The sequence below is a fragment of the Alligator sinensis genome, unplaced genomic scaffold, assembly GCF_000455745.1.
Source record: "Alligator sinensis unplaced genomic scaffold, ASM45574v1 scaffold570_1, whole genome shotgun sequence".
Taxonomy (NCBI): Eukaryota; Metazoa; Chordata; order Crocodylia; family Alligatoridae; genus Alligator; species Alligator sinensis.
In genome coordinates this window covers 1,698,126-1,712,138 of record NW_005841997.1, presented here as the reverse complement: position 1 = coordinate 1,712,138, position 14,013 = coordinate 1,698,126, and the positions used below count along the sequence as shown (strand labels likewise).

General features: G+C 40.8%; 1 protein-coding gene across 2 annotated transcripts in view; it reads left to right on the top strand.

Moving 5' to 3' along the window:
• The window catches only part of PPIL2 (peptidylprolyl isomerase like 2), a 134,983-nt gene that overhangs the window by 64,710 nt on the left and 56,260 nt on the right, over positions 1-14,013 (top strand). For both annotated transcript variants that reach the window (XM_006021529.3, XM_025201516.1), the window contains 2 exons: positions 2,539-2,614; positions 4,156-4,262. In XM_006021529.3, coding sequence (XP_006021591.1) covers positions 2,539-2,614; positions 4,156-4,262 — 183 coding nt within the window. The remainder of the gene's footprint in view (positions 1-2,538; positions 2,615-4,155; positions 4,263-14,013) is intronic.

Below are 14,013 nucleotides of genomic sequence, written 5' to 3'. Positions count from 1 at the left end.
GCAGCAAGCTGGGGGGCCGCAGCTGCTGCTGTGGCAGATGCAGGGAAGAAAATATGCTACAGCATGTTTTCCTGTAGCATTACTAACATTACTTCTCCCATAGAGGGAGGTAAATGTGGGCTGTGTCACTGTGCAGCAAGGTATAGTAACATGCCACATCTTGCATTTAGTTTAGCAACTGTTTTTTAAGAAACAAACAGATTTACTTTCCTTTATTGACAATGGGGGAGCAGAAATATATATAGATATATATATCTATAGATGTGTGTGTATATAAATATCTTTTTTTTTTTTTTTAAATCAAGATACTGCCCATCCTCTGTATAATATCTAATTTTGCAAGCAATTTTCAGTATGGAATAAAAACATGTCTAATGTAGTGAGAGACAACACTCATATCAAATCACTTAAACTAATCATTTTTATGATAGCTTTCTTAGAGGTAGCAGATTAAATGTCTTTTGCTGATTATATCAGCAGTGCAGCTGAACTAGTGATCAAGGCTCTTCATGTGATTTGTGCTGTTTCATATGTGCTGCTTCTGGCTTTTTTTTGACTAGTAACCTATGGCCAGAATATCTTTAATTCTTAATCTTTGCCCCCTCTACAACTGGTTATTCCAGAAAATTACAAACTGCATGTTGGGTACAAAAGCTGTCATTTTTAGAGGGGGCTGGACAGCTCAAGGGACTACTAGTAGGGATAATAGCCTCTCTCATGTCCAGGTTGCTGTTTTGATTCCAAGTCAGGTTAATAACAACCAAAAGTTCACAGGTCAGTTGCAAACCAGGCGATAGGACTTGGTTCACTTAAAAAAGAACAGAGGTCCTCAGCATTACTGAATCTGCCACAACAGCAGGCACTCATCCTGGCATCTCAGCAGAGAAAGCAAGAATGATAAGGGCCCTGGGGGCCATTATCAACTCCCACTGATCTAATAAAGGAGATAAATAAGCTTGATCTTTGCAACAGAAAAACCTGATCTGAGATACAAAAACCTATGAAGAACACAGGATAGCAAGTGCACACCATGATGCATAGTTAGACTGGCTTTGTTTACTTTTTGACAAGAGAGTGTTCACTAGAAAATATGAATGTAGACTTTGTTTTCAGAGCTTCAGTTTATGACAGCATCTTCCAGCTGCTGTTGAAATGTCTTCTGCAAAGTATAGATGTTTTGCCAGATTTGAATAAGTACAGAGAAAACTGCAAGTGCACATTTGAGTACTTTCAGTGTCCCTAGTGAATACTTAATAGGGGTGTGCGAAGCCAGCCCTATTCAATTCAAATTCGGCGCAAATCAGGGACAGTGATTCGATTAATTGATTCATATCACTGTCCCTGATTCAATTGGGTTGAATCTGAATCTGAAGATTCGATGCTGATTCAGAGAATCAGCAATTCTGACATAGAAAAAACTTTTAAAGCTGTTTCTACATACCTTGAGGTAGCAGGCATGGCTCATGATCGCTGTGATGCTGGGGTGCATGGAGCATCCCACAGGAGTGGGGGAGGCCCTCCACATGCTCGGCGGTGAACCTGGAAATCAACTAGAAGTACTGGTCCTCTGCCGAGGAGCACACTGGGGGGCCCCCCTGCACCTCCCCAGCTCGGCAATTGGCTATGGGGGGACCCCAGGTGCCCCCCCAGACTCAGGAGGCATCAGTCACCGAGCTGTGGAAGCACGGGGGGGGGGGCCATTGTGTTCCCCAGCAGACCCGGAAGTGGGCTGGAAATGCTTCTGATCCACTCCGGGTCTGCTGCCGGGCGTGCTGGGGAGCCCCTCATGCTTCTGTGGGACACTACATGTGCCCCAGCATCGCAGCACTCATGAGGCACCTGATAACTTGAGGTATGTAGAAAAAAAATTAAAGCTGTGTCTATGTCCGAATTGCCAAATCTTTCCGAATCTCTCCAAATTGATTCGGAGGGTTCCGATTCAATTGAGAGAGATTAAAGGGTCCTTTGATTCGATCTGGATTCAGAGATTTGGCCGCCAAATCAGGCCGAATCTCTGCTGAATTAAATCGGGGACTGAAGCTTGCACAGCTGTAATACTTAATCGTTCCAACATTCTGAACACTCAGGTAGCTTTTGTGGGATTGTGAGGATCTGTCATTAGCTGAAGGAGTCAGTACATCTGTATTTGTCTATCAGGACACTTCAGAGTGCTGACATTAAAAGCATTGTAGAATTAATGGGTAAAATTTTGGCTCTGTTGAAGACGATAGCAAAATTCCCACTGTATTCTTGAAATCAGGATTTTATGCTAAGTACAGACAAAATTCTAATTTCTTTTCAGCAACTAGAAGGTCTGCAGCTACTTTTCCAACAGCTGGTTAATTGCTTTGCTTAATCTTAATGATATATTTAGATACATTTGTAAGGATGTTTTCCCCATGCGAATTTTTTAGGTGTACATCAAAATTAATAGAAGGATGAATTTATGGACAGAGTTTGGGAGAGGTGCTGTAATGGTGTCTCTCCAGTTCTTGTAAAACTAATTTTCCCTCTTGCTTTTTTTCTATCTTTGTACAGGCTCACTATTCCACAGGAACAGTAAGTGCCTCATTCACATCCACTGCGATGGTGCCAGAAACTACACATGAAGCAGGTAACCTAGATCCCTATATTTTCACAAAATCTGTAGCTAAAGTACACTCTCCAAGATGTGAGCATTTTCAGGGACTGCAAGTGTGCACTGTGATTATCTGGTCAGTACATGATATCTTAAATTCTTATTCCCTCTGCCAGGCATATTCAGCTGGCAGCCCATGGGCTTCATCCATCCAGCAGCAGCCAAGGTCTGTGGTCTCCCCCTCTGTCCTCCACAATCTGCTCCCTGTCCCTGAAGTTTCAGGGACAGGGTGGTGTGGCACAGAGGGATGTCGTGACATGGGATGCTACAGCTGGTGAGGCTAGGGGAGCCCATGGCCCAGGGTGTTGAGGGTGAGGCTGGGGTGCCTGCACACAGTGCAGTGGTGGAGGCAGCACCCCCTCTGGTGCAGCTCACCAGGCTTACAGACCCATTGCCTTGCAGATTGGACAGCCCTGCTCTATGGAGCTATAGCCATGGTTTCTGTTGATACTGTTCTGAAGATAATGGGAATTGTGAATTTAGTTTTGGCTCTAATTGGCACGTACTTTTGTTCGACTAAAATTAATGAGGATTTTTCTATGCCTGTGGACCACAAAATGAGATGCCTATTTATGCAGGTTAGCAATGAAATATGATTTCTTCTGAGTTTCAGTATAAAAAGTTTACTGTCTCTCTTTGGCTTTAAAACCTTCTCATATTAGTCAAAATTATGTTAGGATTTGTTTGTTGACATCTTGACTTAATGCTGTTTAAAATTGCTCCTGCATAAAGATGCATTTTAAATGACAATTCTTTCCTCTCATTCTCCAATTTAAGCAGAACTGCACAGAATTATCTTAATGTTGGTGCTGATTAAGTAGTTTGGCAAATTACTTTTAAGTACAAGATGAAACTCTAGCTCTTGGGACCAAAGATTGAGGAATCTGATATGCTTAGTTAAAGCCCGAAGCCAGTGCTCTAACTGCATATTTACCAAAGTAATTTTCTTTACTTTGTGGGATTTCCTGGATCTTTCCCTCTTTTTGTTATTCAAAGATTTGAAGATAGATTTTTGAATACATAAGAAAATTGTTAGGAATGGAGCTGCTTTAACACAAATGAACTGGAAATCTCTAAGAGTGATCCTCTACATGACTTGCTCAGTAATGAGTTGGATGACTTAGCTCCTTTGGTTCAAAACTGTTTATATCCTCAGCTCTCAACAATTTGTGGTTGGCTGATGACTACCTGCATAGGTTCTAAGTTTGGCAAGAAGCAATTTCATTTCAGAATAATTCCCATGAATTTTAGACACTGTTGGAAAATTACAGGATATACTGTTGAATGTTACCTGGCTTAAAAATACAGGTCACCCTGTTGACTCTAGCCAAGTTGAGGACTTTCTAGAATAAAAATTATAGTGTGTAAGGGTTAGTATGAACTTACTATATCTGGAGGTCTTAAATCATTAGGAAAGAAAGTCATCTAGCATTGTCTGGTAATTTGTTTGCACATGACATCTAAATGCAAATGAACACATTTCAAGACTGCTAATATTTGGCTTTGCTTTGGGGCAGCTGCCATTGATGAGGATGTTGTGCGGTACCAGTATGTGAAAAAGAAAGGTTATATACGGCTGCACACCAATAAAGGAGACTTGAACCTGGAGCTGCACTGTGACATGGTACAGTATGACACATAGAGTTTTAATAGTCCAATGTAACTATATCTTAGCATAGCTGTGGGTACTTAAAATACTCAAACAGTGGAGACTATATATTGTGATAATAGATAAAATAAATGCAATTGGTGTTCAGTGATGTTTGGTGTGTGTTCTGTTTGTTAGTATTAGTTCATTTAGGGTTTTTTTTATTTCTAAACAAGACGTACTAAGAGATTCTGAGAGACTTGAGAGGGAAGGACTGTTTCTGCTGATTGGTCCTGCAAGGAGGCATTTACATCTGTATTAGTCATCTAGAGAAACCAAGAAAGATAAACAGTGGGTAAAAATTATAGAGTTGGAGGTGGTACAAAAATAAAATAATAAAAGCATAACTATAAGCACCGCAGTAAAACAGGTTCTGAAACTTTCATAACATGAAGCACATCTTAAAAGAGAGACTGACTTAAGGATTCCTCCTTTTCCTAATTTTGAACAGACCAACTCCCTTTTAAGAAAAAAAGGAAGTCAATAGAGACTTGGTTTATAAATTTGACTCTGCCACTGGCTCTGTGTGTATGCCCCAGGCAAGATGTTTGACCTCTTTATGGCTTAGTGTGGCCTGTTTGAAAAAAAGATTACAGTAATTACTGCCAGCTTTTTATAAAGCACTGAGTTCTTCAAATGAAAATTCCATATTTATCTTTATTTCATTATTAAATGTGGAAAACTGCATCATTTAAGCTGTATGACTGAAATGATAAAATCATGAAAGGTAAAAATGAAGATCCTTATCACATTGCTAACTCTACTGTAATAAACATCCTACAGAATGGAGCTGATGAAAGTGATAATATATAACATATTTAATCAGGTAAACAAGCATAGGAAGTAATATATAGGTGCAGAATGCATTAACATTGCTGCTAGAACCTCAGCTTTTGCATTTCCAAATTGATTTAACTTGTAACTGAAGGACTGCATTAATAGTGTTTTTCAGATCTCTTAGCCTTTATAAGGGAAAACAAAAAAAGAAGAAAAAATCCAGTCTTATTAAGTTTGAATGTTACAAGCTAAGAGCTTCACAGCTACACAGCTGTTTTGTTTACATTGTTTACAATGTCCAGTTTCACAAGCTGAGCTTGTAGGTATCTCTCAACACAACTGTTTGGCTTAAGAAGCCTTCTGGCTTATGAAGATTTCAGGCTTCCCCAGCAGAGAAGCCCTTTGAACCAAAAAAAACCAAAACTGTTTAGAGACCAAATTTTCCCAGATATGAATGGAATCTGACACCACAAGTTGTCCTACTGAAATTTGCTGTACTACCCTCAGTGAAAGCTGCTCCATCTGAATAAGTTGGGAAAAACCTGAGCCTTTGCAAAGTGCTCATGAAGTGTATTTAGGTATGTGTACCAGGGATCTCATGGAAATGCCCTGTACTGCCTAGTCAGTACATAATTGTTGAATGTATCATACAGTCAAAATGAAACAGTAGTGGTAATGTTTATAACTGATCTGGGCACTATGGTCTAGGCATTATACAAACATATATTCCCCAATCATGGAAAAGGTTACTATGTATTTATGCACCATGAATAGACCCATTAGTTTCAATAGAACTACTTACAGTATGTAAAGCTGCCTGCTTTTGCAGGTTTATTCTAGTGGTTGCTCCTAGTGACTGCCATAAAACTAGTAGGGTTGGAGCATTATAGTCATGATAGTTGTGGGTATATGCAAGAAGCAAGAGGTTCTTTGATGATAGCTTTTATTCGACCAACTGTATAGTTAGAAGAGATATGTACTAGATAAACTTTCAGGCACAAAGTCCATTCTTCTGGTCTGGGAAAGAAGCAGATCCAGCCTAAGCTAAATATCAGATAAAATAATAACTTTTTGTTCCACTCCAAAATGTAAGTGTAAATGGTCATTTAAAGACATGGAAGAGGGCTCCAAAACTGTGGAGCAAAGAGAAGTTCTCAGAAGTAGCTACAGAACAAGTGAAGGGCAGTTAAAAAGCTAACCTAACTATGTAAAAAAAAATAAGAGCATTAAAGAGGGGTTGCGATTTGGTGTGTCTCATATCATTTTTCTACGAGGATTCATTTTGGAGTGTAGTGCTTGTTTACTTTACCCATATAGTTTCCACGACAGCATTTGGTGCATTAGGTAGATGCATCACATTCTGTGATAGACATGTCGGATCCATGTATTCGGATGGTTTCATTGTGGGGTGTGTTGATTGTTGTGATGGCAGAGATGTGTTGGTAAGTATGGGATGACATCTGACAACTAAGGGTGTGTGATTGGTGGAGATTCTTTTTTCATGTAGCAGGTTTGTGCAGGTGTTTGGATGGCTCATTCAAAGAAGGGACCTGTCACTCTGCTGAAGTGTCCTTGTTGGGTAAAGGCAATTTTTAGGTTGCTGAGGTTGTATCGATTACAGGTATTCTTCTCAGAGAAGATGCAGTTTTATCTGAGTATCTGGTTTATAGATTTTAGCTTTGTTGGTGGGTTTGGGCTGATTGTAGATTTTGTGGAGGTGTAACGGTGGTGGTCCATGGGTTTTTTATGTACAGTAGTTTGTTGGGTACCATTCTGAATGTGGATTGTGGTATTGACGCACAAAAGTATTCCAGTGTTAGTGTATTCCAGAGAGAATTTGGTAGTAGGGTGGTATTTGTTGAGGTTGTGTTGGAAATCAGTGAGTGAGTCCAGGTGTTGAGTTCAGATGATGAAAATGCCATCTGTATATTACAAGTATAGTGCAGGTTTGATTGTTGAGTTTTCTAAAAACTCCTTGAACTCAAGACATCATCAAATCCTTTCCATACCAGCTTCAAGAAAAACTGCACAAGTTAATCTCTTACTGTGTACTCCAGGAAAATTTCACATGCTCCCTCAGACAGGGGTTTCCAACCTTTTTGGAGTGAGGTCTGGCAAACTGCAGCCTGAAAGTGACCAGCATACTGCGGACCTGCAGCCAACCCTTTCTTATACTCAGTATAAAAAAGGGTTGGCTGCTGGTCTGCAGTATGCCAGTTGCTTCCCGACTTCCAATCCGGCAGCCAACCCTCCTGCAGACCAGCAGTCAAACCTTTGCAGCCCAGTACTGGTCTGCGTTCCAGGGGCTGGGAACCTCTGCCGTAAGATACACAAACATGGTTACCCTGGCAAGTATATTGTGGTCCTGAGGATGAGTAAACAGAAGCAATCCATTGAACTTCGTTGATCCTCTTTCCTGCTACACGCATTAAAGAGTGACGGGCATCAGTGCATGATAATGAGTCACAATGACCTAATCACAATTATGTGAATATTATCCCAGTAGCTTGTCATGCCACAGTTATTCTACGAGTCTCTGGCACTCCATAGGGTGGCAAAGGTGGCTTTCTTGCTTTTGAACAGTGAGTAACTTCAGCAAGACAACAAGCCAGAGGTATCATTATGACAGTGTTTAGGGTCAGCAACAGAACGAACAGACTGTGTTGAATCATTTATTTTGCCATATGTTATGAAACTGGTTGCTACCTAACGCGTGCTGACTGTAGTTCTTCTCAGTGGGATCAATACAACTTCATAGATCACTGGGGCAACTAGTATCTCTCATTCTCTTCATAGTGCTCAATATGGGCACCCCTAATCATGTTCCTTTTTTCCCCCAAAGACTCTTCTCTTTATTTCCCTTTCTATTTGGTGCCTCCTTGTATGCATGTCTGAAATGCACACCATCATGCATAGCTAAGCCTTGCTCAAATGCTGGCTTGCGGCCATCTGTTTCTTTTATTTTTGTGTTGATTAAGTCTGTGCAGATGAAGCAGTCTTTTGACAGCACAGAAAAATTAAAGCTATACTTACATTAAAGAGCTTAAGCAGAAAACTAGTCAATGACTTAAGACTATATCGTATGTATTTATACTGTGTGCAAAAGCAACAATAAAAATATTACGGAGGTGCCAAAGTCAAGCACTCAGAAATATGGAAATGTCAGAATTAAGGTTGTGTGCTCAAGCTATTTTGGCCCTTTTGTGCATTATGGAAAAGTCTAATTACAGGATCACACGCTAATTTCTCATCAGGATCCCTGGGTCATTCGGTACTCAGGAATGACCGATTCTGGAGACTGAGCAGAATTGCATAGAGAAGGAGATTAAAGGAGTGCAGCAGTTGGGAAGGTGTAGAGTGAATAAGGCAGGGGATTGCAGGAAAAGGAAGAACAATCTTATGGGTAAGGAATAGAATGTTGCTTTGAATTTTAGCCCTTCTTTCACAAAGTCCCTGTGCTTTTAGTAGGCAAAACTTTTCACAGGTGATCATTAATGATTTTCCTTATTTTCTGAGGGCCTGACTCAGTGAGCTGTGGTCTGATTTTCAGAATTGTTGAGTGATTGCATCTGGAACTGAGGTGAATGGGAACTGTGCCTTAGATAAAACTTTCCCATGCTGCATAATCTATATACCCTGAAAAATGAGGTCTCGAGTCTTTCAAATTTTGAAAATTTGGTGTGGTTTACCAGTGAATTGATTTAAAACATGGGAATGAATTAGATGCTGTCTCCTGAGGACTAAGAGAATGAAGATTTGTAATAAGCAGAATTTGGGACGCCTTCATTTTGAATATGTATTGAAGATACAAGAGTTAAAATTTAGTTATTTTGCTTTCACGTTTGCACCTTTAGATGATCCCCCAGTGCCTGCTTTTAGAACTTCCTGTCCAACCTGTTGCTATCCCAGTTCTGCACGTTGTATGCTTTTGATGCTTTGCTGAAGTCACAGTTTCATAGGTCTGTCATCCCAATCTTAGTCCTTGCCTAGCCAGCTCCATTTCTCACACTCCACCAAGGCTTTTCACTCAGTGCCTCCCACTTTCTCCACATCTCCCTTTCCTCACTCTCAGGGTGTGTCCTTGTCCAACTAATTCCACTCTCCTCTGATTTACAGAGAGAAGGGGATAATTTAAACTAAGCCTTACAGTGCCTTCTTTCTTCTAATCTTGCTTTCAGAAATGACTTGGTTATTATTATTGAAAATTTCCAGAAACATCCAGCCTGCAGCAGGCTCCAGGATATAAAATTTCAGTCTGAATAATTGCTGGGTTTTTGGTTGTAGCTATGTTAAATGACTAAAGTTTGACAGAGTTATAAGGGAACAAATATGGTTTGATAATGAAGTGTCCGATAACTTCAGTCATAGGAGGTGCAATCCCTCTTACAATGTAAAAGGAAAGGGTGGAAGAAGAAGAGTGCATTGCGTCTGCGTGATAAAGTGCAACTTACTTTACGGGCTGCAAGGAGACGCAAGTATCCACTTTTCTTTTACTGCTTTCAGGGTAAGCAGCTTTCTCTTTCTGTTGTATTAACATGAAGGCCGAGCAAGATACTGAACAGCGGTTCCTATAGTGTGCTCCACAGACCTCTCTGGTCGCATGATACTGTCTCTGCCCTTTGTTTGCAGCTTCTGTATCCCATGAAAAGGAAAGAAGTACCTCAAGCATACTGCAAACATCACTTTTCTGTGGACAACTACTGATGGTAGTGGTCACTGTGATATGTGCCTACTTAGAAGTGGGATGCGCCGTGAAGAAGCTTGAGTAGAGCATGACTTAGTGGTCTGGCCTTTATATACCTGACTATGCCTGGAGTTGCTTCAGAGGAGAAGCTAGAAAAATAGATTCCATCTCCTGTACAGGCACACAGCATGGTATTTGATTTTAAAAGTAGAAGACCAAGGCTGAGTTCCATGATCACTTGTGTGCTTCCATTTGTATTGACAAGAGAATTGCAGGAACAGGTAACTAATTTATGAGTTGTACTACAGTAACAGCCTGCTGTTTCTTCTTTTCCCCCACCCCAAGACTTCATGACACTTTTTTTAACTGTGTGGTGGCTTGTCCTGGCCACAGTTTTCTGTTCACTTATTGAGCAGCATCCTGTTCCCTGGTTATTATGCATGCCACCTACACATGCTTGCAATGTCCATGGTATTAGAATCATAGAAAGTTAGGGTTGGAAGGGACCTCAGGAGGCTAGCTAGTCCAATCCCCTGCTCAAAGCAGGACTATCCCCAGCTAGATCATCCCAGCCAAAGCTTTGTCTAGCTGGGTTTTGAAAGCCTCCAAGGATGGAGCTTCCACTACCTCTCTGGGTAACCTGTTCCAGTGCTTTACTATCCTTCTAGTGAGAAAATTCTTCCTAGTATCTAACCTAAGTTTCCCTTGCTGCAACTTGAAACCATTGCTCCTTGTTCTGTCATCTGCCACCACTCAGAACAGTTTAGCTTCATCCTCTTTCAAACCCCTTTCAGGTAGTTGAAGGCTACTATTCAATCCCGCCTTGGTCTTCTCTTCTCTGGGCTAAATAAGTCCAGTTCTCTCACCCTCTCCTCTTAAGTCATGTCCCCCAGCCCCCTCACCATTTTTGTTGCCCTCCGCTGGACTCTCCAATTTGCCCACATCATTTCTGTAGTGGGGGACCTAAAACTGAACGCAGAACTGCAGGTGTGGCCTCACCAGTGCTAAATAGAGGGGAAGAATCACTTCCCTTGACCTGCTGGCAACACTTCTACCAATGCAGCCCAGTATGCTGTTAGCCTTCTTGGCAACAAGGGCACACTGCTGGCTCATATTCAGCTTATTGTCCACTGTAACCCCCAGGTCCTTTTCTGCCGAGTAGCTGCCCAGACACTCAGCCCCCAGCCTGTACTAGTGCATGGGATTGTTCCGTCTTAAGTGCAGGACTTTGCACTTGTCCTTTCTGAACCTTATGATGAGATTCCTTTTGGCCCAATCCTCCAATTTGTCTAAGTCGCTCTGAATCCTAGCCCTACCCTCCAGCATATCTATTACTCCACCAAGCTTGATGTTGTCTGCAAACTTGCTGAGGATGCATTCTATGCCATCTTCCATATCGTTGATGAAGGCATTGAACAAAACCGGCCCCAGGACCAACACCTGGAGCACTCTACTTGATACCGGCTACCAACTAGACATTGAGCCATTGATTACTACTCTCTGATCCTGATGCTCCAGCCAGTTTTCTATCCACCTTACAGTTCATTCATCCAGCCTGTACTTCCTTGGCTTGCCTGTGAAAATGCTGTGGGAGACTATCAAAAGTCTTGCTAAAATCAAGGTACATTGCACATATATGATTTGTTAAGTACCTTGAGCTGTTTTGGGATGAGAGTTACTATATAAATATGACAAATGAATACTTACTATATCTGAGGTAGGATGTGCAATGTTGAAATTACATTTTAAACCAGCTCCATGGGAGAGATTTGAACCCACGTTTTGAGGTAAAGGCTTCTTTCTAAAACAGTCCATCATCCTGATTCTCCTATGGAAGAGATTGTAAGTTTACCTTGTATAGGATTTTCTTACAACCAGAAAGATTTGGAATTAGTTATTCATTGTTTTATAAAATTATAGTGATCCTCACACAGTAGTGTATGAAGTATCAGTTGGTAAGATTGATTATGATAAAATTTTGCCCAGTAGTCTAAAGTTAACTATTCAATCCAAGTGGGGAAGTCAGTATTGCAGTTTGATTGAAATCATCACTTATCTGTGACAGGATACAGAAACGGAGCAAGTAATACGACTACAAACATTTCCTTTGCTTGTCAAGTTCTCCATAAAAGTCCAGTTAGGTTCTGGAATGGCAACCATGTTGTGTGGTATGAGTCATTGAACTGAAGAAAATCACAGGAAAAGGTTTGGAAAGATAAGCTGTCTTTTCTGTTAAAATAAATACTTTAAATGAGCAAAGGTACAATATTCTCTCCTCTCTTTGCAACACCAGATAATTTCTGTTGATGTTCCCTGACAGTTTTTCCTCCCTGCCTCTTTTCATTCAGATACAGTCTGTTTCACTTAATAGGAATGTGTTCAATCAGATGACCACTTTCTTGGGACATTTGCCAGTGTGGTGAATTAGTGTAGGGAGGTGTATTGCAGCAAGTGGAAAAGTGTTTAATGGAAAAATGTTTAAACAGATTCTACTTGCTGGATGAGAGTTTAGCTAATGCAAAGGATTTAGTAATGCTAAGCCAAGTGTTACATTTTTAATTTTGGTCTTAAAATGTAGAAGTTGCTCCACAAATATGATGTGAAGAAATATGGAAGAAATAGTAGTTAATGTGTATTCTTGTATATTTATTTAGTACAGTATTCTATTTTAATCTCTTTTTCAAATTCTTTTTCCTTGTGGTTGCTTTAAACAAGACAAGTCATTTGCTGGGATGTCTCATCTAAGTGGATTCGGTTGTATAAGTAATTATATCAATGCATGTGTGATCATGGGATAGTTTCCCAAAGGAAGAGCAGTGGAAACCTCATCACCTGAAATGCTCAAATTAATTTGGACACAGAAGTGGAAAAGCGTCATGGTACAGTGAATTGAGGGTGGGACAAGGAGCCAGCAGCTCCTGAGTTCTTGGCTTCTGCCACTGGCTTGCTGCATGATCTTGGACAAATCACTTGCATCCAGGTTTTCAGGCAGTTGCGTTGCATTGTTTGCTTCATTTTGCAGGTGCACATAAACATGGGCAGAGCTTTGAGTTCCAGATTACTTGCAGACTCATTGTGTGACTCACATGACCAGAACGTAATTATTGGAGTGCACGTATCCAAGTAACACAAAATAACCCTGGTTAAGTACAGCCTGAAAACCAGGCCGTTAACCTCTGCGTCCTCTTCTACAAAAGAGGACAAAAATGCCTGTTTCCTCCTCTGAGGTGATGTTGGATTGAATTTAATGTTTGTGCATTATTTTTCATAATGGCACAGAAATGTAGAGCATTTAAATACTAATTGTTCATACACAACCACCAGTCAAGGCATGCGTGGTCTTGTTAATCTATTGTAAAAACTCTCTCCTGTCTCTAATTCTGTTTTTGTGCAAATTCTGTTATAAATGGTATGATCCTGTACCAAAACACATTACATTGGTCATTTAGTAGTAATTCTTAGTTGTAATTGTTTTTGTAAATTCTGACTTTTTTGTTAAGCTTAGTTTTCTACCATTCAAGCACAGGCTTGGTGATAACTAAGGAGATGAATCTCAGTTCTCCATTACTGTGCTGTGTTAAATGCTTAATAAGCCTGTAGCTAGAACCTGGCAGCTCTGCTTAATGATGACATCTTGGCTTGATTATCTGAAGAAGCCATTTTTCCACAAACTCTGATGTTTAGATCTTTGGAGGACCTCTGACACACTAAACCATGCCTGTGATCTATAGACATGTAATTCAACCCCCATTCTTTGTGAAATCTTCTCTCCTCATGTTTGATGGACTCTTCTAAAGATCAGAGGCTCATAAACTTCCTATCCACTGCCAAAGGGAAAGAAAATTGACTTACCTAGACAGACAACAAAAAGCAAGGGGGGCAAGAGTGCCCAAAAGCCCCCTGGCTCACCACGGGCATTCATGAATGTCTGATTGCCAAAAAGGAGGTATACACTTGGTAGAAGGGAGTGGCTATCACCAAAGAGGAGTATACCTCCACTGCTCAGGCCTGTAGGGGGGCTGTTAAAAAAGCTAAGGCAGATACAGAGCTAGGGCTAGCATCAAGGATCAAAGATAATAAAAAGTCCTTTTTTAAATATACAGGGAGAATGAAGAAGCACCGGATAATGTGGGGCCCCTGCAGAATATGCTTGGCAATCTGGTGGTTGCACCAGAGGAGAAAGCAGACCTCTTTAATTCATAGATTCATAGATGCTAGGGTCGGAAGGGACCTCAATAGATCATCGAGTCCGACCCCCTGCATAGG